Source organism: Cetorhinus maximus, chromosome 5, assembly GCF_964194155.1.
Source record: "Cetorhinus maximus chromosome 5, sCetMax3.hap1.1, whole genome shotgun sequence".
Lineage (NCBI taxonomy): Eukaryota > Metazoa > Chordata > Chondrichthyes > Lamniformes > Cetorhinidae > Cetorhinus > Cetorhinus maximus.
In genome coordinates this window covers 150,791,404-150,817,265 of record NC_135883.1, presented here as the reverse complement: position 1 = coordinate 150,817,265, position 25,862 = coordinate 150,791,404, and the positions used below count along the sequence as shown (strand labels likewise).

Here is a 25,862-nt window from a genome sequence, read left to right as displayed (position 1 = left end):
TGGTTGTTGGAGGTCAATCATCTCAGTTCTGGGAGATCATTGCAGGAGTTCCTCAGGGTTGTATCCTAGGCCCAACCATCTTCAGCTGCTTCATCAATGACCTTCCTTCCATCATAAGGTCAGAAGTGGGGATGTTCGCTGATGATTGCACAATGTTCAGCACGATTTGTAACTCCTCAGATACTGAAATAGTCCATGTCCATATGCAGCAAGACCTGGGCAATATTCAGACTTGGGCTGACAAGTGGCAAGTAATATTCATGCCACACAAATGCCAGGCAATGACCATCTCCAACAAGAGATTCTAACCACCTCCCCTGGTATTTAACAGCTTTTCTATTCCTGAATCCCCCACCTGAGGGTTACCATTGACCAGAGATTGAACTGGATCTGCCATATAAATACTGAGGCTACAAGAGCAGCTCAGAGATTGAGGATTCTGACTCTTCAAAGCCTGTCCACCATCTACAGGCCAAGTCAGGACTTTGATGGAATACTCTCCACTTACCCAGATGACTGCAGCTCCAACAACACTCAAGAGACTCTTGTTTGATTGGAACACCGGCTATCACCTTGGACATTCATTCCCTCCAGCATAAATACACAGTGGCAGCAGTGTGCACCATCTACACAATACACCACAGCAACTCAGCACACACCTTTGACAGCACTTTCCAAACCTGTGACCTCTACCATCTAGAAGGACACGGGCAGCAGTTGCATGGGAACACCACCACTTGCACGTTCTGCTCCAAGCCACACATTATCCCGATTTGGAAATATACTGCTGTCCCTTGACTGTTTATGGGTCAAAATCCTGGAACTCCCTCCCTAACAGCACTGTGGGTGTAGCTACACCACATGGACTGCAGCTGTTCAAAATGGCAACTCACTACCATCTTCTCAAGGGCAGTTAGAGATAGGCAATGAATGCTGGCGCAAGTCACTTTGGGTGTATAATAAGCTTGCTCAAACATGAGATGGACATATTATAATGAGATGCAAATCACAGAATCACAGAATTATTACAGCACAGAAGGAGGCCATTTGGCCCATCACGTCTACATCGGCTCCCCGAATGAGCAATTCACCCAGTGCCATTCTCCCGCCTTCTCCCCACAACCTTGCACATTGTTCCTTTCCAAATAACAGTCCAATCCTCTTTTGAATGCCTCAATTGAATCTGCCTCCACCAGACTCTCAGACAGTGCATTCCAAACCCTAACCACTCACTGCAAGAAAAAGCGTTTGAAGGAATAGGTCACAGGTCACATGACCCGTATCCTGCTATTCATGCCAAGCACAAGGTACGTTGGTGTGTTCCTCAGATCTAGTGTCGATCGAGGCAGTGGGTGTTGGGAGGGAGGGCAATATGAAAGCTTAGAAAGCCATAAACACCTTTGCAATCCATCACAGGCTACTGTGCATCTATGATTTTAAAAATATCTGAAGTTCCTGGGACAGGTGGGATGCCGCCCACCCTGCTATAGTGTGGCAGGGTTAGGGTTAGGGTTAGGATTAGGGTTAGGGTAAGGGTTAGGGTTAGTGTGGCAGGACTCTTTGGCCCACCAAACCCTAATTTAAATCCCCATATTCAAAAAAGCAAGAAGTGAAATCTGAAGGAGAAACGCTGTTATTATTCAAATGCATGTTTTTCTTTTAATAACTAGAGATCTTCCAGGGCAAGTGAGAAGATTAGTGGACATCATGAAAAATCATTCGGTAAGATTTCCCTAATTATATTAAATCTTTGCTTTCTGAAACTTTAATCCAAACTGGAAAGCCTCATTGATGAATGGGGCCTTCTGTTCATACATGATAACCAAATGAGAACAGTTCATGACCCTCAGTATAAATTAGACTGTTTTATATAATTATCTGCAACACATTCCAAAACTGTGCCTAAACTTGGTTGAATCATTAAATTAGCAGCAGTTGGATTCCATACAGCAGTTCTGATGAAGCTTTGTAGGCTCAAACTGGAGCATCTCAAGAGGAGATTGCATAACTCAACCTATTAACCAACAGGAAGCAAAAAGGTACATGACCATGAGACTACCAGCGATCACATTGGCACACCACAGTTCTAAGGCTTCTTATCCCTTTATCTCACTGAATTACCAGTGAACAAAGGGCTGTGTACAGGCCTTAAGAACATAAGAATTAGGAGCAGGAATAGGCCATTAGGCCCTTGGAGCCTGTGCCATCATCCAAAAAGATTATGGGCAGAATCGTCCCAGATTTGTACTAAGTAGCTCCCGCAGTAACGGGAGTGAACAAAGACGTTTTACCCTTTGGCCGCAATGGCGGGTTTTCGTGCCGTTTCGTCCCCTTCCCGCCTTGTGAATTATGCGGTCACGGGAAACACGCCGGGTCGCTGGCGGGTGGCCTCCAATTTGCCCGCCACGTCGTTACCTTGCTTTTTCCTCACACCGAGCGGCATATTTAAACTGTAGCCACGTGCACCGTTCTGAATGCCTGCAGCCCAGGACTGCTCCGGTGAAGACATGGCCCCAAAAGCCAAGAAGAGTGCAGCTCCCTGATTCAGTGACGCATCCCTGGGACGCCTTCTGGACACTAAGGAGGCCTGCTGCAATGTCCTCTACCCCCAATCTGGCTGCAGGAGGCCCATCAGCCTCACCGCTCAGTCCTGCAGTGTTGAACTCCATCACTGCCATGGTTGGCCTCCAACAATGTCAATGCATGAGGTGTGTGGGGCAACTCGATCTCACTCCAGCTTCCCCTTCCCCTCAAGGAGTCAGCCAGGGGCTGCTGGGCACCCGTGGGGAGGAGGACCAGCATCTCGACACCCCGGGGCCAATCACCCAGCTGACTCCGGGAACGTTCAGCTGATCCAAATCCCCTCTTCCTGTGATCCACACAGCTCCAGCACCACAGATCGCAGAGGGTGCAGCTGGCCCACAGCAGGGCACCCAAAGCATCCAGAGGAAGCATGCCGAAGCCATCACAGACAGGGCGTAGCAGTCAGCAGGCTGTCCGGGGAGCACCAAGACGTAGCGGCAGCGTTAGGAAGGTTAAAAGCCTGGGCACGGATGTCAATCAATTGTACATAATAGTCACTATTGTAAATAAACTCCCAAGAATGTGTCCTTGTCCATGGCTCCTTGTCATGATGAACAGTGTTTGTGACATTCAGATGAGAAACCTTGGTTCCTGCACAAGATAAAGGCAGGTGTCTCAGTCCAGGGCCTCTTCCCTGTGCAGTGTGTAACCTTCAGGCCAAAGTGATGGTCCGGCTTCATACTCACTGGACACATTATTGATGCCTGCACCTCAATGGTTCTTGTTATTGCTGCCAGGATGTTGTGGGCAGGGGTCACAGAGTTCCGTCATTTTCTCTGTGTGCTCTCAGCACTTTTGAGATGGGGTTGCTCTCCCAGCTGTTCAGTATCTGTGTCCGGTGACGCTGTTCTCCCGAATGCTCAGGTGCTGAAGGCTGACAAAGGATCAGGTGCATTTAAAGTTTCACAGTTGCATCTCCCATGATATGAGCCTGATCACAGAGTGCAAGCGAGCTGCCCTCGGCCAGACAGGAGTCAAGTATTCACAGAGGGTATGTGAAGATCTAATGGCGTGTACTCACTGCATGTCGTCATCATCATCCTGGAATTGATAAGGAAGAGCCAGCATGGATCTCTTAAGGGGAAATAGTGTTTAACTAACTTGCTGGAGTTTTTTGAAGAGGTAACAGAAAAGGTCGACGAGGGTAATGCTGTTGATGTGGTGTACATGGACTTTCAAAAGGCATTTGACACAGTGCCACACAACAGACTTGTGAGGAAAGTTATTGCTCATGGAATAAATGGGACAGTAGCAACGTGGATACAAAATTGGCTGAAAAATACGAAGCAGAGAGTAATGGTCAATGGATGTTTTTCGGGCTGGAGGAAGGTTTGTAGTGGAGTTCCCCAGAGGTCAGTATTGGGACACTTGCTTTTCCTGATTATATATATTAATAATCTAGATCTTGGTGTGCAGAGGACAATTTCAAAATTTGCAGTTGAAACGAGGCTTGGGAGTGTTGTGAACTGTGAGGAGGACAGTGTGGAACTTCAAAAGGACATAGACATGTTGGTGGAATGGGCAGATAGGTGTCAGATGAAGGTCAATGTGGAGAATGTGAGGTGATGCATTTTGGTCGGAAGAACATGAACAGACAATTTAAAATAAGGGGTAAAGTTTTGAAGGGGGTTCAGGGAAGAAAGACTTGGGTGTATATGTGCATAGATCATTGAAGGTGGCAGGACAGGTGGAGAGAGCTGTTAATAAAGCATATAGTGTCCTGGGCTTTATTAATAGGGGCATAGAGTACAAGTGCAGAGAGGTTATGGTGAATTTATACAAGACACTCCTTAGACCTCAGCTAGAATATTGTGTGCAGTTTTGAGCACCATATTATAGGAAGGATGTGAACACATTGGAGACAGTGCAGAAGAGATTTACAGGAATGGTTCCAGGGATGCGAAACTTCACCTATGAGGATAGATTGGCAAAGTTGGGACTGTTCTCTTTGGAGAGAAGCAGGCTAGGAGGAGATTTAATAGAGATATTCAAACTCATGAGGGGACTAGACAGAGTAGATAGGGAGAAGCTGTTCCTGCTCATAAAAGGATCAAGAACGAGAGGGCACAGATTTAAAGTGATTTGCAAAAGAAGCAAGTGTGATGTGAGAAAAAACTTTTTCACACAAATGGTTCAGGTCTGGAATGCACTGCCTGGAAGTGTGGTGGAGGCAGATTCAATCGAGGCATTGAAGAGGGCATTAGAAGATTGTTTTAATAGAAACAATTTGCAAGGGTTCAGGGAAAAAGCAAGGCAGTGGCACTGGGTCATAATGCTCATTTGGAGAGCTGGTGCAGACTCGATGGGCCAAATGGCCTCCTTCCATGCTATTAAGATTCTGCGATTCTGAGATTCTGTGAATCTAGCTGCTATTAAGGCCTTTGCTGCATCTCCATGACATGGGTGGGACGGGAAAATCTGGAGAGCCGAACAGCTGCCTGCCAGTGGCGGGGCGAGAAACTCCCGCCCTATGGCTGATCGTCTACATCAACTCCACCCTCCTGCACTATCCCCATCTCCCTTAATGCCCAAAAATCTATCGATCTCTGTCTTCAATATGCTCAGCAACTGAGCATCCACAGCTCTCTGAGGTAGAGAATTCTAAAGATTCACGACACTTTGGGTGTGAGAATTTCTCCTCACCTCAGTCCTAAAGGCCGGTCCCTTATCCTGGGACTGTGACACTGCGTTCTGGATTCCCCAGTCAGCCAGGGCTACATTGACCTATGACCTATGCACAATGCAGACAGAGCATTGAGGGAGTACTCTGCTGGCTCACACTGAATTCCATTGTGGAGCACACATTTCCTGTCTGCCTCACAATGAGACGCCACATTTGAAGATGTTGTGGGTCAGTGAATTGGCTATACAGTGTTGTAGCCCTATTCATGGTCCACACTCCCTTTGATGCATTTTTTTTAGGTTATGTGAGCATCACTGGCAAGGCCAGCATTTATTGCCCATTCCTAATTGCCCTTGAACTACCCCTCTTAAATATCTGCAGTAGGTCGATGCTGGATGGTCCATCTGGTTTTAGGCTTATTCACCTTTTCTGTGGAGGTTTGATACAACCGAGTGGCTTGCTCAGCCATTTCAGAGTTAACCACATTACTGTAGGTGTGAAGTCACTTGTAGGCCAGACCAGGTAAGGATGGCAGATTTCCTTCTCTGAAGGACATTAGTGAACCAACTGTGGTTCTATGACAATTCAGGATTTTCAGGGTTATCAATAATGAGACTAACTTTTTAATTGAAATGAAATTCTTCCACCCACCAAGGTGAGGTTTGAACTCTCATACCTGGACCATTAGTCCCTGGAGAGCTGCCTGAATAACTAGTCCAGTAACATTACCACTATGGTACTAACCCCACTCCCCTGCTCGGAGCATGAGATCAGTATATTTACCTCATGGCATTGTACCTGCGATAGGAATGGCTGAAATACTGACAACATTTCTCGTTTTTCTCTTCCAGAAAATTGATTTTCAGAATGACTGGAAGATTATCAACTTGTTTATTGGAGGAAATGACATCTGCAATTACTGCACCGATTCAGTAAGCAAGTCATTATATCTGTGTGGGAACAGAACGGCTCATGGTCTTAGAGTCCGAGGGTGCCCTTTAAACCTAACTGAACAGGCAGAAAACCCATGGGAAGGGGTGGAAAAGCAGCTTTACATTCCAGCGATTGACTTCACAGAGATTAAAATCTGAAGGGGTATAAAACTAGCGCCACACCAGATCTCCATAGTTTCCTGCTGGGTGGGTAAACTTACAACTGTCCCCATAGAATTATACAGCACAGGAGGAGGCCACTCAGCTTTTGTGTCTGTGAAAGAGCTATCTAGTTATCCCAATCCTCTCTTTCCGCACAGCCCTGCCAATGTTTCCATTTGAAGTGTCTATCCAATTCCCTTCTGAAAGTCGGGTGTTTTGACAATGTGATTGCAGAGTTAGAGGAGATGATTTTCATGGAATAAGCACTGAAATAATTTGCAGGTTGTCCTTTAAATTGTGTAGGCACATAGGAGGCATGCTATCACGTGAGCCGTGTTTTAAGTGTTCTCCCTACCACACTCGTAAAGCGAAATACCAAAAAAAAGCCAGATATTTATGGCGAGACTGGGAGAAAGCAGGAATGAGTGTTTGTGGCCAGAAATGCCACATTTACACGACAGGGCCTCATTAGCATTGTTTTTTACTCCGTCCCAGCAGTCAATAAGATTGACAGCTGGACAGGAACGCCTGCAGTGAAAGGCCACAGCTGGGGTTACCGGAGAATGGTCTCAGGCAACCAGGGAACATTGGGGTGTGGTTGGGGAGACTTGAAGAGCATCAGAAAACAGGGAGGGGGAGATTGCAGGGAAGTGGAAGAGACCATGGGGAGGGGGAGATCACGGGGGGAAAGATTTTGGAGAACTGTGGTTTGGCTGATCATGGGGAATGAGTGATTGTGGGGAAGAAGAGAGTGGGGGCAGGAGAGATTGCGGGTGGGAGAGATCAGGAGAGGGAGAGATTGCATGGAGGGAGATTTTGAGGTATGGAAAGATTGCGGGAAAGGAGAGATTGCGGGGAGGAAGAGATTTCAAAGGAAGAGGAAATTACAGGGAGGGAGAGATTATGGGGAAGGAGAGATTGCATCAGAAGATTTTTGGGAAAGATTGGGAAAATACTGTGCTTCCTCTGGACCATAAGTATTGCTATAAAAAGGAGTTACCTGCTGGAGGTGGCTGCTCCAAACATCCTTTAACAGATGATTCTGGAACGCTCAGATTATCGGTCCATAGGCATTGCGTTAAAATGCTTCCCAAAATCTGAGGTATAGAGTGTAATTTAAATATAACAACATTGCTGTCTCTCCGGAGTGAATTACTCAGAAACTCTAAATCTTACCACACTGGAGGTAGGCTTATTCATGGTGAGCTGTGTCCGTGCTTCTTATCATTGCTGATCCAAGCACCCCAAACCTCAATCACCCACCATGTGGCGGGTTAAAACTCCCCCTAATGTGTGCCATATGGCAGCTTGTGCCTTGTCAGTGTTAGAGTGTGGGCTATGCTCATCAAGTGGTAGTAGATGTACATCTGAGGTTTTAGTGTATGTTGGTTGGTTGGGGTTTTTTTTTAAGGTATGGCCAGCTGAATATCATCAGGTGCATACGCCTGACTTGCTGCCTGATTCCATTTTCAGACATGACCTGCTGGGAGCTAAGGTAGGCCTGGCTTCAGGCCTACATGATGGGGGCACAGTGACATTGTTTCAGCAACTTTGCAGCCTTTCTGGGTGCAAGCGGAGGCTTGTCAGCTGAGTGATTGCTGGTTCCTGGGTTCTTTGTATTTACAGGTTACTGAGCTTGTCTCACCTATTTTCCTTGTTCCTCTTAGGCTTATTTTTCTGCTATAAACTTTGCTAGGCGAATTGAAGAAGCTCTAGACATCCTCCACAAAGAGGTAGGTACACCTTACCCAAATCAATTCCTCAGCTCATTGGATTCTGTCCAACCTTTCTTTGGGGATTTTAAAAAAAAATGTTGGTGCTATAATGTCTTTTGAGGTAAAATATTAATATAATCCTAAAAAGAAATTGGACTGAACTGAGACAGTGCCCAAACAGCTGCCTGATGACTTTGGTGATGAGAGGATAATGGGTGAGCAACATGACAGTCATCCCGATTACAGCCTTTTGGAACTACGAGGTTAAGAGCCCTAGGCTGGGTGGAAGAACCCAGATCCACCTTATTTCCATCACTGTAGAGCTCTGTCTTAAATCCCAGTTGGGGAGTGGGCAGGACTGTCTTCAACCCATATCCATGGTCAGCTCCGGTGACCAGTTTGAGGGTGTCCTTGGGGTTACGCTGGGAATTCTGGCCAGCTCACCCTCCATAGGCCTAGCAGAAGGTTTGGTTTCACACTGGGTCTTAAGAAGGTCCCAAACTTCGGAGTGTGGAAAGAACATTGAGCCCAGAAGGAACTGGTTCCCTAATTTTAACCTGTGGGGGAAGGAAAACAGTTGTCTCTGACTTGCCCCCTTGGAGTGACAGGATGTCAGTGTTTCACTGAGCAGTCAGAGCAGCCACCCCTATCCTGCTCCTATAGGGTAGGGCCGCTCCTAAAGAATTTAAATGAGGCCATCCACATGATTTGGGATTGGGTCAACTCTAGGCTCCTGAAATCTTACTCATTATTCACAGAAACAAAGTAGGGCCCTTATTTAGCTCTATTTACTAACTGACCACTTGCCTAGATGTACAAACAAGCCCAGCAGATACTGAGGCAAAACACTTTTGTGTTACCCCTTGCAATGATATCAACCTGTCACCATGGAAGAATGAAGGCTTGCAGTTCCACGGCATTTTGTAATAACTCTCTGAAGCATCTCAAAGCTTTTCAAACAATGACTTACCTTGAAGTAATTGCTTATATGCGGACAGAAATGGCTGCTAAACCAAAGTTGCATGGTGTGGGAGAGCATCCTTCACCTGCAAAGAATTGGATGTTTCATTAGTAATATACAACCATACAAAAAAAACCTCAGAGTATTTCACACATCTGTGTATAAAACCTCTCCTCTAGCCCGATTCACAACTGTATATGCAGACTGGATAACCTCTGTTGTCATGTCCCCTTTAACTTTAACCTTTGACCTTGCTTCAGGTTCCGAGGGCTTTCGTCAACCTAATTGAGGTATTGCAACTCATTCCACTGAGGCGCCTCCACCAGAATGCCCAACTGAGCTGTCCCAGAACACTTGTGAAGTATAGTAATTCTATTTAAGTGCTTATACCTCTTTCTGTAAACATTCTGGCTTTATTTTTGGCCCAATTTTTAGCGGCAGTTGTGTGTGCAGGGATGTTATCTACAGGGATCTGGATTGAAAGAGACCATGGGGGACTTTTATGGAGGTGGCAGAGATCTGGGCTGTCGGCTTGAGAACCAATGAGAGACCTGCATTGCCTCCTTTGAATTGTGAGCCAATCAGGCAATTAGCAGAAAACCGGCGGGCCTTGCCAGGGATCAGGACCCTAGGGATGGGATGTTCCACCCACCTAGAACTGTCAGCCAAGCAGAGGCCAGCAGCTCTTTTGCTCAGCAACGTCACTGTCCCTTCCTCTGTTCGCAACAGGTAAGGTACAGACCGTACCCAACCGCCACGCTTGTAAAACTCAAAACATAGGGCAGAATTTTGCCCTTGTCGGGCGGGCTTGGCAGGGGCGAGTGGGAGCTGTCGGGAAGCTGACCACCGCCCAATTAAGGCCAGCCCAGCGTGAAATGCACAGTGCAGCGCTCAGTGCTGCCTGTGTGGGGAGCTGAAGATATAAGAAATCAAAAATAAAGAATTTTAAAATGTTAAAAAAAACATGTCTCCTCATGTGGCTCTGTCACATGACTGGGGACATGTTATTAATGAAAAGTTAAAATTTTTATTTTATTTTTAATTGCTGTTGGAAACGTCATCCCGCCCGTGGATGAGGTTTCCTAAAAAATGCAAAGGCCGCTTGGCCTTTTCACCTGCCCACCAACTGTAAGGTTGCATGGGCAGTGAAAATTTTCAATTAATTGGTACTTTAATGGCCTTAATAGGCCTGTTAATTGTCGGCGGGCGTGCTGCCGACTCCCGCGGTTGCCCATCAACCGAAAAATCGTGTGACTGCGCGGTGACGTTGGGACACTCGCCCGAAGTCATCACGCATCATTTAACGCTCGTTCGGGTCAGGCACGCGCCCGCCCAACGAGATAAAAATCCTGGCCACAGTGTCCAACATTAGATGTGATTCCACGATTGGACAACATTTGCTAAATAATCCTCAATGTGCTAAAAATTACGCTGACAACCAATTTAAGGTTTAGCCCTGACCTTCTATCTTGCTCCAGCCCATCTTAAACTGTATAAAATCCATCACATTTCTACTTTTTTTTAGCTCTGAAGGAGAGAATCATATGGACTCAAACTGTTAACACTGTTTCTCTCTCCACAAATGTTGCCAGACCTGCTGAGCTTTTCCAGCAATTTCTGTTTTTATCTCCGATTTCTAGCATCCGCGGTATTCTGCTTCTAACTTTATCTTAACGCTTATCTTAGCCACCTGGAACCATTCTAGTAGCAGTTTGAAATGATATGCACAGGGATGTAGTTACATAATTCATACTGTTGTCAGAGGAAGAAGGCTGCTTGTGACGGCTGAATAATACAGGATGTCATTCTGTTCCATTCACATGGCAGGGGGAGCAACAGGTAGATACTCTGGAGCCTCCCAGCCCTACACCAAAGGCGCATACTGTCATCTCAGTAGCTCAACAACCACTTCCAGCTACCGAGCAGGAAGGGGCACGCCACAGGTTGAGCACAGCTATTGTAGTAGACAGCTGATAGGCAGGGCTGCCATCTCAGACACTGACGTGTGGGTGGAGAGTGTGTGTGTAAAGGGCCGCAGTTCACAGAAGGTCAGGCATGCAGCCTCAGAATTGTCTATGAAAATGCTCTGAGATCTTCCTAATTCTGGCCTCTTGAGTATCTCTGTTTTCAATCGCTCCAGCATTGGTGGCCATGCCTTCAGCCACCAAGTCCTGAAGCCCTGGAATTCGCTTCCTAAACCTCTCCGCCTCCCCACTCTTCTCTCTTCCTTTAAGACACTCCTTAAAACCTGGTCATGGCCAGGTTTTTGATCACCTATCCTAACGTCTCCTTCTGTGGCTTGGTGCCTTGTCTGAAAATGCTCCAGTGAAGTGGATTGGAGCAGTTGTCTAGGTTTCACTGCCAGTGTGGCTCTTCCACTTTTAAAAGTCTGAGCCAGTTTAGTTTTGAAGGGTTAAACTAGAGAAAGTTATTTTATGCCATAGAGCTCCTGTTTAAGAGAAAACTGGTTTCATTCTTTTTCTCGTTTCTACAACATCTGGAAAATATCTTCTCTCTGTGTCAAACTGTACACAGTTCATTTGTGCATGTTCTGTAAATAAACCAGATATTGGGTCAAAGCCTGTTCCATGCCTCAGTCAAACACTTATCCAGTCTCCTTCTAACAAGGATAAATCACTTCCCAGAATCATAGAATGATAAATCACAGGAAGCCATTCAGCCCATCATGCCAGCTCTTTGGTAGAGCCATCCAGTTAATCCCATTATTTTTACTCTTCCCTCATAGCCCTGTAATTCTTTTCCTAAAATTATTTATCCAATTCTCTTTTAAATGTTACTATTGAATCTGCTTCTACCACCCTTTCAGGGATGATACCTCATGTCACCTATGGTTCCTTTAAATCTGTGTCGCCTAGTTATCAACTCTTCTGTCACTGAAACAGTTTCTTCTTGTTTGGTGTCATGCGGTATCTTTCAGTAGCAGTATGCAGAGTTATAATCCCTGGATATTTCCATAATTTACATAGGTATTGAGGGGATAAAGGACACATTCCAGAGTATAGGCGACACTGAGCGTGCTTACCAGGGCGGATGTTGATGCTAAACCCAAAGAATTGTAGGAAATAAAAAACCCAAAGGCTGTGATAAATTGGTTTTCTACTGTTTCCTTACAGAATGCTGTGTTACTGTGTGGTGAAGCCCACTGAAAACTCTCCAGAGTTACAGATGATGACCGAAGCAAACATTGCCTATCAGGTAGCTCACACCATTGCTAATTGCTGGCGTTGGTAGTGTGATGATATTGGGGATATGTTGTGCTGGTGTTGGAGTTGGTGTTGGGATTGTGTTATGCTGGTGTTGGGGTTGATGTTGTGCTGGTGTTGGAGTTGGTGTTTTGCTGGTGTTGGTGTTCTGTTGTGCTGGTGTTAGGGATGTGTTGTGCTGGCATTAGGTTGTGTTGGGGTTGGGGTTGGTGTTGTTGTGGTGTTGGGGTTGGTGTTGTGCTGGTGTTGGGATTGTGTTGTGCTGGTGCTGGAGTTGGTGTTGTGCTGGGGTTAGGGTTGCTGTGCTGGGGTTGGGGTTGTTGTGCTGGGGTTAGGGTTAGTGTGCTCAGGTTGGGGTTAATGTTGTGCTGGGGTTGAGGTTGGTGCTGTGCTGGGGTTGGGATTGGTATTATGCTGGGGTTGGCATCGGTATTGTGCTAGTTTTGGGGTTTGTGTTGTGCTGGTGTTGGGATTGTGTTGTTCTGGGGTTGGGGTTGGTGTTCTGCTGGTTCTGAGGATGTGTTGCGCTGGTATTGGAGTTGGTGTTCTGCTGGTGTTGGTGTTGTGTTGTGCTGGTGTTAGGGATGTGTTGTGCTGGCATTAGGATGTATTGTGCTGGTGTTGGTGTTGGGGTTGGTGGTGTGCTGGTGTTAGGATTGTGTTGTGCTGGTGTTGGGATTGTGTTGTGCTGGTGCTGGGTTTGGTGTTGTGCTGGGGTTAGGGTTGGTGTGCTGGGGTTGGGGTTGTTGTGCTGGGGTTAGGGTTAATGTTGTGCTTGGATTGGGGTTAATGTTGTGCTGGGGTTGGGGTTGATGTTGTGCTGGTGTTAGGATTGTGTTGTTCTGGGGTTAGGGTTGGTGTTCTGCCGGTGCTGAGGATGTGTTGCGCTGGTTTTGCGATTGTGTTGTGCTGGTGTTGGGGGTGTGTTGTGCTGGTGTTGGGATTTTGTTGTGCTGGAGTTGGGTTGATGTTGTGCTGGGGTTGGGATATTTTGTGCTGGGGTTGGGGTTGGTGTTGTGCTGGTGTTGGGGGTGTGTTGTGCTGGTGTTGGGGGTGTGTTGTGCTGGTGTTGGGGTTGGTATTGTGCTGGAGTTGGGGGTGTGTTATGCTGGTGTTGGGGGTGTGTTGTGCTGGTGTTGGGATTTTGTTGTGCTGGGGTTGGGTTGATGTTGTGCTGGGGTTGGGATGTTTTGTGCTGGGGTTGGGGTTGGTGTTGTGCTAGTGTTGGGGGTGTGTTGTGCTGGTGTTGGGGTTGTGTTATGCTGGTGTTGGGGTTGGTGTTGTGCTGGTGTTGGGGGTGTGTTGTGCTGGTGTTTGGGGTGTGTTGTGCTGGTGTTGGGGTTGGTGTTGTGCTGGTGTTGGGGGTGTGTTGTGCTGGTGTTGGGGTTGGTGTTGTGCTGGTGTTGGGGGTGTGTTGTGCTGGTGTTTGGGGTGTGTTGTGCTGGTGTTGGGGTTGGTGTTGTGCTGGTGTTGGGGGTGTGTTGTGCTGGTGTTGGGGTTGTGTTGTGCTGGTGTTGGGGGTGTGTTGTGCTGGTGTTGGGGTTGGTGTTGTGCTGGTGTTGGGGGTGTGTTGTGCTGGTGTTGGGATGTGTTGTGCTGTGGTTGGGGTTGATGTTGTGCTGCGGTTGAGGTTGATGTTGTGCTGGTGCTGGGATTGGTGTTGTGCTGCTGTTGAGGACGCATTGTGCTGGTGTTGGGATTGTGTTGTGTTTGTGTTGGGGTTGGTGTTGCGCTAGGATTGGGGTTGGTGTTGTGCTGGGTTTGGGGTTGGTGTTGTGCTGGGGTTGGGGTTGGTGTTGTGTTGAGGTTGAGGTTGGGGTTGATGTTGTGCTGGGGTTGGGGTTGGTGATGTGCTGGGGTTGGGGTTGGAGTTGTGCTGGGGTTGGTGTTGTGTTGGGGTTGGGGTTGGTGTTGTGCTGGTGTTGGGGGTGTGTTGTGCTGGTGTTGGGATGTGTTGTGCTGCGGTTGGGGTTGATGTGCTGGGGTTGGGGTTGGTGTTGTGCTGGTGTTGGGGGTGTGTTGTGCTGGTGTTGGGATGTGTTGTGCTGCGGTTGGGGTTGATGTTGTGCTGGGGTTGGGGTTGGTGTTGTGCTGCGGTTGGAGTTGGTGTTGTGCTGGTGTTGGGGTTGGTGTTGTGTTGAGGTTGGAGTTGGTGATGTGCTGCGGTTGGGGTTGGTGTTATGTTGAGGTTGGGGTTGGTGATGTGCTGGGGTTGAGGTTGGTGTTGTGCTGGGGTTGGGGTTGGTGTTGTGCTGGGGTTGGGGTTGGTGTTGTGCAGATGTCAGGGTTGGTGCTGGGTTTGGAGTTGTGCTGAGGTTGTGGTTGGTGTTATGCTGGTTTTGGGATTATGTTGTGCTGGGGTTGCGGTTGGTTTTGTGCTGGGGTTGGGGTTGGTGTTATGCTGGTTTTGGGATTATGTTGTGCGGGGGTTGGCGTTGGTGTTGTGTTGAGGTTGGGGTTGGTTCTGGGGCAGGTGGAACCTGTAAAGAAGGACGGGTTACACCTTAACAGGACTGGGACTCGTGTCCTCATGGGGAGGTTTCCTAGTGCTGCTGGGGAGGGTTTGAACCAGATTGGCAGGGGGATGGGAACCTGAGGGCAAATTCTGAGCGGAGAGGAGGAAAACTGGAAGTGGGAAGTAGAGAGGTATTAACTGTTAAGGAGGGTATATCAGAAAGTAGTATCAAGGTAGATTGAATACTTGGAGAGTTTGATAGAATTAGAGTAGGCAATATTAAGTCATTCGATGGAGTCAGAGTAAGGGGGAAAGTTAAAAAGCTTAAATCAGGATTAATGTGCATGTATGTGAATGCATGGAGTGTGGTTAATAAGATTGGTGAACTACAGACAGAGGTTGACAAATGGAACTATGATATTATTGCTATAACAGAGACCTGACTCAATGAAAGGCAGGACTGGACATTAAATATTCCTGGGTACAAGGTGTTCAGGAGTGACAGGAGAGAAAGAAAAGGGTGGGGTGGGGGAGGATGTGGTAATATTGATTAAAGATGGCATTACAGGACTGGAGAGAGAGGATGTTCCAGAGGGGTCAAGGACAGAACTCGCTGACTAAAGGTAAGGAATGAAAAAGGTGAAATAACATTGATCGGTGTAGTATATGGACCACCAACTAGTGGAAGGGATGTAGAGAAACAAATTTGCAAAGAAATTGTAAAGAGGTGCAAGAATTATAAGAGTAATTATAATGGGAGACTTCAATTATCCAAATATAGACTGGGATTGGAATAGTGCAAAGGGCTAAGAGGGGCGAGAGTTCCTGGAATGCATTCAAGATAATTTTCTGCAGCAGTATGTTTCCAGGCCAATGAGAGGGAAGGCTCTGTTGGACCTGGTTCTGGGGAATGAGTTGGCCCAAGTGGGTCAAATATCAGTGGGAGAGCATTTAGGGGACAGTGACCATTGTATCATAAGATTTAGATAAAAACAAAATACTGCAGATGCTGGAAATATGAAATAAAAATAGAAAATGCTGGAAAAACTCAGCAGGTCTGGCAGCATCTGTGGAGAGAGAAAAACAGAGTTAATGTTTCAAGTCCGCACAACTCTTCTTCAGAGCTAAAGAGAAGTAGAAATAGGGTTTAGGTTGGCCATGTAGATGTAAGAAACAATCCAGAGCTGGGATAATTAATTAGGGGGAAGTCACCTTCGATGGGATGAGAATGCATCTGAGTCGAGTGAGTTGGAATTAAATGTTGGCAGAAAAGACAGTGACTGATCAATGAGCCAACTTCAAAGAGAAAGTATTGCAGGCAATGTCAAGGTATATCCCCTTGAAGGGCAAGGCATGACAAATAAATCCAGAGTGTCCTGGATGACGAGAGAGATAGAGGTGAAGATGAAAAGGAAGCAGTACGTGTACGACAGATGTCAAATAGAAAATGCAATGGAGAATCAAGCTGAATATAGAAGGACCAGAGGGGAAATGAAAAAAACTAATAAGAAAAGCAAAGAGAGAGCATGAAAAGAGACTGGCAGCTAACATAAAAGAGAATCCCAAGGTCTTCTATAAGCATGTAAATAATAAAAGGATGCTAAAAGAAAGAGCAGGGCTGATTAGATATAAAAAAGGGGATGTACACGTGGAGGCAGGAGAAACAGTGGAGGTATTAAACGAGTACTTTGCATCTGCCTTTACAAAGGAAGAAGATGCTCCCCAGGCCAAGGTGAGAGAGGGGTAGCTGGTACATTAGAAGAACTTACAACTGAGAAGGAGGAGGTGTTAGAAAGGCTATCTTTAATTAAAATTCTAAAGGTACCAGGACTCGATAAGATGCATCCAAGAGTACCGAGGGAAGTGAGAGTGGAAATTGCAGAGGCACTGGTAATAATCTTCCAGTCTTCTTTAGACATGTGTGGTGCCAGAGGACTGGAGAATTGCGAATGTTACACCCTTGTTTAAAAAGGGATGCAAGGATAAAGCTGTCAACTACAGACCAGTCAGTTTGACCTCAGTGGCAGGGAAACTTCTCAAAACTATAGTACGGGACAAAATCAATAGACAAGTACAGGATAATTAAGGAAAGCCAGCCTGGGTTCATCAAGGGAAAATCATGTTTAACTGACTTGCTGGAGTGTTTTGAAGAGGTAACAGAAAAGGTTGATAAAGGAAACACTGTTGATGTGGTGTATATAGATTTTCAAAAGGCACTTGATACAGTGCCACACAACGGACTTTTGAGCAAAATTCTAGCTCATGGAATAAAAGGGAAAGTAGGCACTTGGGTATGACCATAAGGCATAGGAGCAGAAATTAGGCCATTCGGCCCATCGAGTCTGCTCCGCCATTCAATCATGGCTGATAAGTTTCTCAACCCCATTCTCCCACCTTCTCCCCATAACCTTTGATCCCCTTACCAATCAAGAACCTATCTATCTCGGTCTTAAATACACTCAATGAAATTAGCTGTGTGACAGGAAACAGAGAGTAGTGATAAATGGTTGTTTTTCAGGTTGGAGGAAGGTTTGTAGTGGAATTCCCCAGCTATCAGTATTGAGATCCTTGCTCTTCCTTATATATATATTAATGACCTAGACTGTGCTTCCTTATATATATTAATGACCTAGACTGTGCTTCCTTATATATATTAATGACCTAGACTGTGCTTCCTTATATATATTAATGACCTAGACTGTGCTTCCTTATATATATTAATGACCTAGACTGTGGTGTGCAGGGCATGATTTCAAAATTTGCAGATAATAAAAAGGTTGGAAGCATTGTCAACTGTGATGGGGATAGCCTTGAACTTCAAAAAGACATAGACATGTTGGTGGATTAGGAGACAAGTGGCAGATGAAATTTAATTCAGAGAAGTGTGAAGTGATTCATTTTGGCAGGAAGAATCTAGTGAGACAGTATAACATAAAGAGAGAAACTCTAAAGGAGGTGCAGGAACAGAGGGACCTCTATGTATATGTACATAAATCATTGAAGATGGCAGGGCATGTTGAGAGTGCAGTTAATAAATAATATCTTAGGTTATATTAATAGGGGCATTGAGGACAAGAGTAAGAAGGTCATGTTGAACTTGTACAAGGCACTAGTTAGGCCTCATCTGGTGTACTGCATCCAGTTCTGGGTGTCATACTTGAAGAAGGATTTGAAGGCATTGGAGAGAGTATAGAGGAGATTCACAAGAATGATTCCAGGGATGAAAAACTGGAGCTATGAGGATAGATTGGGGAGGTTGGGACTGCTTTCCTTGGAGAAAAGAAGGCTGAAAAGAGATTTGATATAAGTATTCAAGATCCTAAGGGGATGGACAGAGTAAATAGTGAGAAACAGTTCCTACCGAAGGGAGCATCAAGAACTACAAGCACAGATTCAAAATAATTGGCAAAAGGAGTAAAAGGGTGGTTGGAGTCTGGAACGAGCTTCTTGAGAGGGTGATGGAGGCAGATTCGATCGAGATACTCAAAAAGAAATTGGATTGCTATCTGCAAAGAAGGAATGTGCAAGGTTACAGGGATAAGGTGTGTTGGCATTGCAGGTGTTGGTGTGCTGGTGTTATGCTGGTGTTGTGTTGGTGTCGTCTTGGTGTTGTGCTAATGTTGTGTTGGTGTGTTTGTGTTTGGGTTGGTGTTGTGCCTTTGGTGTTGTGTTGTGTTAGTGTTGGTGGTACATTGGTGTTGGTGTTGTGTTGGTATTGTTTTGGTGCTGTTCTGGTGTTGTGTTGGTGTTGGTGCTGGTGTTGGTTCATTGATGGTGCTGTGCTGGTGTTAGTGTTGGTGTTAGTGTTGGTGCTGGTGTTGGTGCTGGTGTAGGTGCTGGTGTTGGTGCTGGTGTTAGTGCTGGAGTTGGTGCTGGTGATGATATGTTGATGTTGGTGCGGTATCAGTGTTGGTGCTGGTGTAAGTGCTAATGTTGGTGCTGGAGTTGGTGCTGCTGTGTTGGTGTTGGTGCTGATATTGTGCTGGTGCTGGTGTTGGTGTGGTGTTACTATTGGTGCTGGTGTTGGTGCTAGTGATGATGTGGTGATGTCGGTGCGATATTAGTGTTGGTGCTGGTGTAGGTGTTAATGTTGGTGTTGGAGTTGGTGCTGATGTTGTGCTGGTGCTGGTGTTGGTGTGGTGTTACTGTTGGTGCTGGTGTTGGTGCTGGTGATGATGTGTTGATGTTGGTGTTGGTGCTGGTGTTAGTGCTGGAGTTGATGTTCAGCTGGCAGTGGTGATGAATCCTGCCTCCACTGACACTAGTTTTTTGAATGCAGAGTTTGACCTATGTCCTCACTTAGAGAAACAAATTAGACAAAAGTGAAGTAATTTTTTTAGCTCCAGGCATCATTCAGCAGATATGCCTGAAGAAATGCATAAAGGGTTATATTTACGATATTGTTAGGGCTGAGGTTTCACTTTAAATTTATTTCAAGATAAGTATATGTGAGTATAAACTAGGGAAGGAAGAGTTCCACTGATTGTCTTTTTACTCACAAATATGAGTCCACAATGAATAGTGCACAGAGCAAATTTTCCTCATAGGATTAGTTTACTCTATATGCAACTGGCATTTATTCATGTAATTCTCGTTCCCTTCCCACCTCAGCACAGCAGTCAGAAACTTGTTGAATCAGGCAAGTACGATACTCGAGAAGACTTCACAGTCGTGTTACAGCCTTTCTTTCGCCATATGGAAATCCCAGTTTTAGAAGTAAGTGGTAATGTTTTCATGTCTCTTTAATACAGGATGATATTCCTCCACTACCCCCAGCCTGGCCTGCTCTGTCGCACACTCTTGATATATTTTTCCTTTTAAATTTCAGAACGGACACCCAGATCTCTCGTTCTTTGCCCCAGACTGTTTCCATTTAAGCAGAAAGTTCCACACGCAGATGTCAAGAGCTCTCTGGAATAACATGGTAAGTATATTCACTGACCTGTATAGACACCTGTTCTGGCACTGCCCCGATTTTTAAAATTCTCACCCTTGTTTTCAAATCTCTCTGTTGTCTTGCCGTTCACTATCTCTGAACCTCTTTCAGCCCTACATCTCTCTGAGATCCTTGCACTCCTCCAATTCTGAACTCTTGAGTGTCCTTTATTTAATTGGTCCACCATTGCCAGCTGTACCTTTAACTGCATAGGGCCTAAACTTTGGAGCTCCCTCCTTAAACTTCTCTGCCTCTCTAACTCTCTTTCCTTCTTTAAGATGTTCCTTAAAATCTACCTCTTTAACCAAGCTTTTGGTCGTCTGTCCTAATAGCCCCTTGTGTGGCTTGGTGTCAAATATTCTTTGATAGCGCTCCTTGGGGGATCTTCGGATGGTTTACTACTTTAAAGATGCCATATAAATGAAAGTTGCCATTTTGGTACTCTGCAGGACATATCTAATTCACTTTGGAGCCCACCTGTGGTGGCCAACTGGCGCTGGATAGAGTATCATGATAGCGTGGGCTAGATATCACTCCTGACATAATGCTTAAGGAACCAGAGTGCCAAGTGGGGTTTCAGGCACAGAAGATATTTAAGAGTATGTAATGAATCATTGTAACTGTAGCTGTAGATGAGTTTGTCTCCTGTCAGAAGTCAGGAATCCATGAGCAATGAATAGATATAAATAATAAGGATTGGCAGAGAGTGAATAATTTCAAGATTCGCTCTCCGTAACAAATTGGGGAAAATGGAAAACTGAAAGAATGCGGGAGACTGAAGACAAACATAAACAAGATAGGAAATTGGGTCAAAAGTGGTCAATATGTAGAAAATACATAGATAACCTGTTTTTTTCAGCAATGTTGGTTAAGAGACAAATATTCACCAGGACACCAGAGATAACACCCTTGATCTTCTTTGAAATGGCGTCGTGAGATCTGTTGCATTCGCCTGAGAGGACAGAGGGTACCTTGGTTTAATATTTCACCCAAATGATGGCACCTACAACAGTGCAGCACTCCCTCTGTACTGCACTGGAGTATCAGGCTAGGTATTTGTGCTTGAGTGACGGGAATGATTCTTGAACCCACAGCCTACCGACTCTGAAGTAATGGTGCTTCCAATTGAACCACAGCTGACACAAGAAGAGGAGTAATAATTAAGAGGTGGAATATATGAACAAAAGAAGTTAAACCTCGAATTTTAGCTGTATTTTTGATTGCCAACAGTGAGAAAAGAATTAATGGTCTTTCAGTAAAAATAGACCTTTAAGATTCCAAACTATTATCATCAGCAGTTTATCTGGCTGCCTCATCAGAAAACATTTAATCTATTTAATTTCATGTTGATAGGATCATAGCATAGGAACCACTTGTTATTGTTTTTGTTTATTTTGGAATGTGTAGTCACAATCTGGTCTCCATATCTAAAGGATTGAAATACAAGACGCCATACTTTAGCTTATACAAAGCCTTGGTTAGGCCATACTAGGAATAGTATGGGCACCCAAAAGATGCAATGACCTTGGAAGTGCAATGTAGTTTTACTAGAATGATACCAGGACTCCAGGATTTAATTAACAGGGACGTTACACAAACTATTGTTGCAAGGGGATAGGAGTACACAAGTGAAGAAGTCTTGCGATCACACCTAGAATATTGGGTCTAGTTTTGGTCTCCATATTTAAGGAAGGATATACTTGCATTGGAGGCAGTACAGCGAAGGTTCACTAGATTGGTCTCTGGGATGAGAGGGTTTTCCTACGATGAAAGGCTAAGTAAATTCTTCGGAGTTTAGAAGAATGAGAGGTGATCTCATTGAAACATTCAAGTTTCAGAAGGGGCTTGAAAGGGTAGACACTGAGAGGTTGTTTCCTCTGCCTGGAGGAATCTAGAACAAGAGGGCCCATTCTCAGGATAACGGGCCGATCATTTAGGACTGAGATAAGGAAGAATTTCTTCACTCAAAAGGTTGTGAATCTTTGAAATTCTCTACCCCAGAGGGTTGTGGATGTTCCATCGTTGAATACATTTAAGGCTGGGTTAGACAGATTTTTGGTCTCTCAGGGAATTAAGGGGTATGGGGAGTGGGCAGGAAAATGGAGTTGAAGCCCAAGATCAGACATGATCATATTGAATGGCAGAGCAGGTTCGACAAGCCATATGGTTTACTACTCCTATTTGTTATGTTCTTATGCTGGAGTTTAGAAGATTAAAGGGTGATTTGGTTGAAATTTATAAGATATTAAGGGGAACTGATAGGGTAGATAGAGAGTTGGTTGGGGAATTTAGGACTAGTGGACACGGACTAAAAGTTCAAGCCATGCCTTTCAGGAGTGATATTAGGAAACACTTGCCCATGCAAAGGGTGGAACTCACTTTCCTAAATGACATTTGATGATGGGTCAATTGATACTTTTAAATCTAAGAATAATAAATCAAAGATAATAACCACAGGTACATAGAGTTAGGTCTCTGATCAGCCACTATTTCACCAAATGGCGGAATGGACTCGAGTGGCTAAATGGCTTACTCCTGTCCCTATGTTCTGACACAGGAGATTTTAGGAAGCTGCTTGACTTGGGGAAACAATGAAATCTATTATTATACAGGCACAAAAGCAGGTTGAAGTTCCCATAATGAGTGATTTAGCGTATATAAGGCAGACGTAAAGTATAGAATTTTAGAATGTTCTCACCAAGCTATTAGTAATCAATCACCTCGAAGCCTTGTAGATGTTGACAAATTGTATCTCTTATATTACTATACCATATGTATAACCATTGTATTTTAACTTATTGCTACTTGGATTGGCTCGTTTGTAACTGTGATGGACATCTATACTTTGAAACAAGGTTCTCTCTCTCATCTTTAGAATATCAAAGACCAAATTTAATATAAATTACACACACCAGCCATGAATCTGTCAGCATCCTGTTGACAATTCCATGCTAAATAATCAATAATGAGCCTCTCACTGCTAAGTAGTTATTCAATGACATGGGATCCATGACAACATACCCAAGTGACAAGATCCTGAGCTATTTGTTTTCCATAGGTGTAAGTGGTCCTGAGATTGAATTATTAGCATGGTAATGGGAGTTATTAGCACCGGTAACACAAAGGAACAAATATTACAACAGACGCAACAAATATTACAACAGATTAACAAACATGTCTTAGTGTTACAAGTAAACAGCCACAGCAAGTAACAGTTTATCTCAATCCTGAGGTGGTCGCCCAGCCTTTCATGCTTGGAAGGGGCTCAGGGTTTTGCAGTGCATTTTGCAGCGAGTGAGACATCGCAGTGTCAGCTGACACAACAAGTCGCAATAAATAATTGTGGAGGAAGGAAATCCAAATTTCCTTGTCCAGCTTACCAAGAGAAATTCAGATTCAGATATAAATCCAGATGATCCGAACATGAATTTTCTTAATCAAACCTGGTGCCACCCAAACTTTGGACTGGCACAGCCTCACATTAGAAAAGAAGGCTGATATAATTCTGTATTAATACCTTCAACAATGCAGCACATCTTCAGTACTGTACCCAAGTGCTCAAGTTTCTGGAGTGGACCTGAGCCCACAGGCTCCTGGCTCAGAGATGAGAGTACGCCCATGGCTGTCAGCGGTATCTAACATGTTTGTTAATCTGTTGTAATATTTGTTGCGTCTGTTGTAATATTTGTTCCTTTGTCACACATTCCCACCTTTTGAACTAGCAGAGCCTTGCAAGAGCTTCATAAATATTCAAAAGTCAGGGTCCAAAGTTATCATTCAGAACCCGACACAGATTTTAACCAAGACCACAGGGGTCATGCACAGTGCCAACCTCAGAGGAGTCCAATCTGTTCCCACATAGATGGGGGTTTGAATCCCACTCCATGATCTGAGCACATAATCCGGAGCGGCATTTCAGTGCAGTACTAATGGAATGCTGCATTGTCTGAGATGCCACCTTTCTGATGAACTGAGCAATGGATAATAGCATAGTGGTAATGTTACTGCACTAGTAATCCTGTGGAGACATGAGATCAAATCCCATCATGGCAACTGGGTGAGTGTAAACACAAATAATAGGCCTGAAATAAATTGCTAGCCTCATTAATAATGATCATGAAACTACACATCTGGTTCACTGATGTCCTTCAGGGTTGGAAATCTGCCTTCCTGACCTGGGCTTTGCCTCCATTGTGGTTGACTCTGAAATGGCCCAGCTTGTTGTATCAAATTGCTAAAAGAGGAAAACTCTGTGGGTGTCGCTACAGCACATGGACTGCAAAGGTTCAAGAAGGTGACTCACCACCAACATCACGAGGGCAATTATGGATGGGCGGTTAGTACTTACCTTGCCAACAATGCAGACATCCCAAGAATGCATTGAAAAAATGTGACAGTGTCATAATCCCTCCAATCATTTGAGGTTAGTCAGCAATGCTTTAGAGGAATGCCTTCATTTCACTCCCAGGAACCTCTGTGGCCAGGCTTCTTTCTGTGGGTTGGGCCTACATGTTGCTGTGGGTCCTCGGCATGGCCTTTAGATTAAGCACGTCAGCCTTCTCCAATTCCCAGCTCAACCTCCTTCCTAGCATATCACGAGCTCGAATTTCCCCCACACCCTGCCAAATTGGCAGACGGCTAAAGCTAATGCCACCACTGAACTCATTGGACTGCCATCTTGTTCTGTGTGTCACAGGGAGATTTAAAAAGAAGAGAAAGAAAATCAAATTCATGTTGAGCAAAATAAAAGTAACTCTGCTTTTTTTTCCCCCTCAGTTGCAGCCTGTTGGTGAAAAATCCGATTTTCAAGATGTTACAGCAAATATCCTCCTGAGTTGCCCATCCCAGGTAAGAACTGTAAAGCTGCTGTTGGGGGGAAAGAGTACCTCTGGCCCCTCTTTGTAGCAACATTTTGAATCTCTTAAGGAATATTTCTTCTGTTTGGCACTTCATGTTCAAAAAGAATGTGCTTGTGAATTTTTCTGGAAAGATCTGTCCAAGGAAATCCTCATGGGTACATTTAGGCTGTTGCTATATACAGTGACAATAGCAATCAAAACATTGCTCACTTGTAACCTTATGCAGGGATCTGTCCACTGCAGGCAAAAGGAACATGTCCAGACATTGCACGGTTTTTGAATAAACAAAAGCATTGGGGGGCAATAACTTCCTTGTCAACTCACTATGGAAACTTCTCGACCAATCAGAGCTGACTTGCCAACCAGTCAGCACCCTTTTTCTCATGCAGTATAAATTGTTGTTCCCTTTGAAATTTGGCATTCTTGCATTTGTCCAGATGAATGCAAAACAATAAGCTTTGACAGCCTGTCCCTTTCGTCAGCAATACTGGACTGGTACATGCTGGGGAATAAAAATAAGAGGAGCTGGGGAGGTTGGATGGAGCAAGGCCTCAATTAGACTTTTCAATAAGAACGAGGATTTTGAAATTAATAAAATGGGGAAAGGAATGGATGGAGATTGGTGGGGGCTGATTCATGGATGAGCGGGACAGGGTAAGGTTTGGACAGCAGAGTTGGAGTTTGGGCAGGGTTGAACTGGCTAGGTTATGGAGACTTTATCAGTTCCAAAGTAGAGTTATATTGGACTCAAAACATTAACTCTATTTCTCTCTCTCACAGAGCTGCTGAGTCTTTCCAGCACATTCTGTTTTTTATTGTAGGTTATGGACACATGGGGGTGATGAATGGTTTAAAACTCAGCTCAGTTACAGGAAAGTCCCTGAAGTTGTCCACTCTTGGGCTTAGTGTGAGTGAAGAGCTGGGAAGCGGGATTTAGTAGGAGACTTATTGTCAAGAGCCAAAGACAGTGGCTGTAGACTTAATGTTGATCTTTGGAACATTGTAGGTTATTGATGAACAAAACACATTCTGAAGCTAACTCCGTCCTTATGGGTAGTGTCAAAGAGCAGCATGTAGATGAATGCAAAGATATTACTGGGTAACTGTAATTGGATTCTCCTAAAGGATCTCAGCCAAGCAGACAGAAAACAAAGACATAGGATGCTGAAAACACTCATTGGGTTGGATTTAATGTGCCCCCATGGGGTGTGTATTCATAAAATAGGGCAGGTGCCCAGCCCACCACCTTTACATCCATGCCCGAACTCACCCCTACAACAAGGTTGCTGAATCGGCAGCCCACCCGCCATATGGAAATAAATAATTAAGCGTCAAATGAGCTAGTTAACAAGCCAATATTGTGCTGTACTACACCATAAAACGGTTGGTGTGGGCAGACTGATGGGAGTGAG

At 44.9% G+C, this 25,862-nt stretch overlaps 1 protein-coding gene across 1 annotated transcript in view; it reads left to right on the top strand.

The window, feature by feature from the left end:
* Positions 1-1,707: 1,707 nt before the first annotated feature.
* The window catches only part of plb1 (phospholipase B1), a 71,561-nt gene continuing 47,406 nt past the window's right edge, over positions 1,708-25,862 (top strand). The window contains exons 1-8 of the mRNA XM_078542869.1: positions 1,708-1,722; positions 6,058-6,138; positions 7,968-8,033; positions 9,237-9,337; positions 12,111-12,192; positions 19,267-19,371; positions 19,484-19,579; positions 24,368-24,439. Of these exons, the coding sequence (XP_078398995.1) occupies positions 1,708-1,722; positions 6,058-6,138; positions 7,968-8,033; positions 9,237-9,337; positions 12,111-12,192; positions 19,267-19,371; positions 19,484-19,579; positions 24,368-24,439 (618 nt within the window). The remainder of the gene's footprint in view (positions 1,723-6,057; positions 6,139-7,967; positions 8,034-9,236; positions 9,338-12,110; positions 12,193-19,266; positions 19,372-19,483; positions 19,580-24,367; positions 24,440-25,862) is intronic.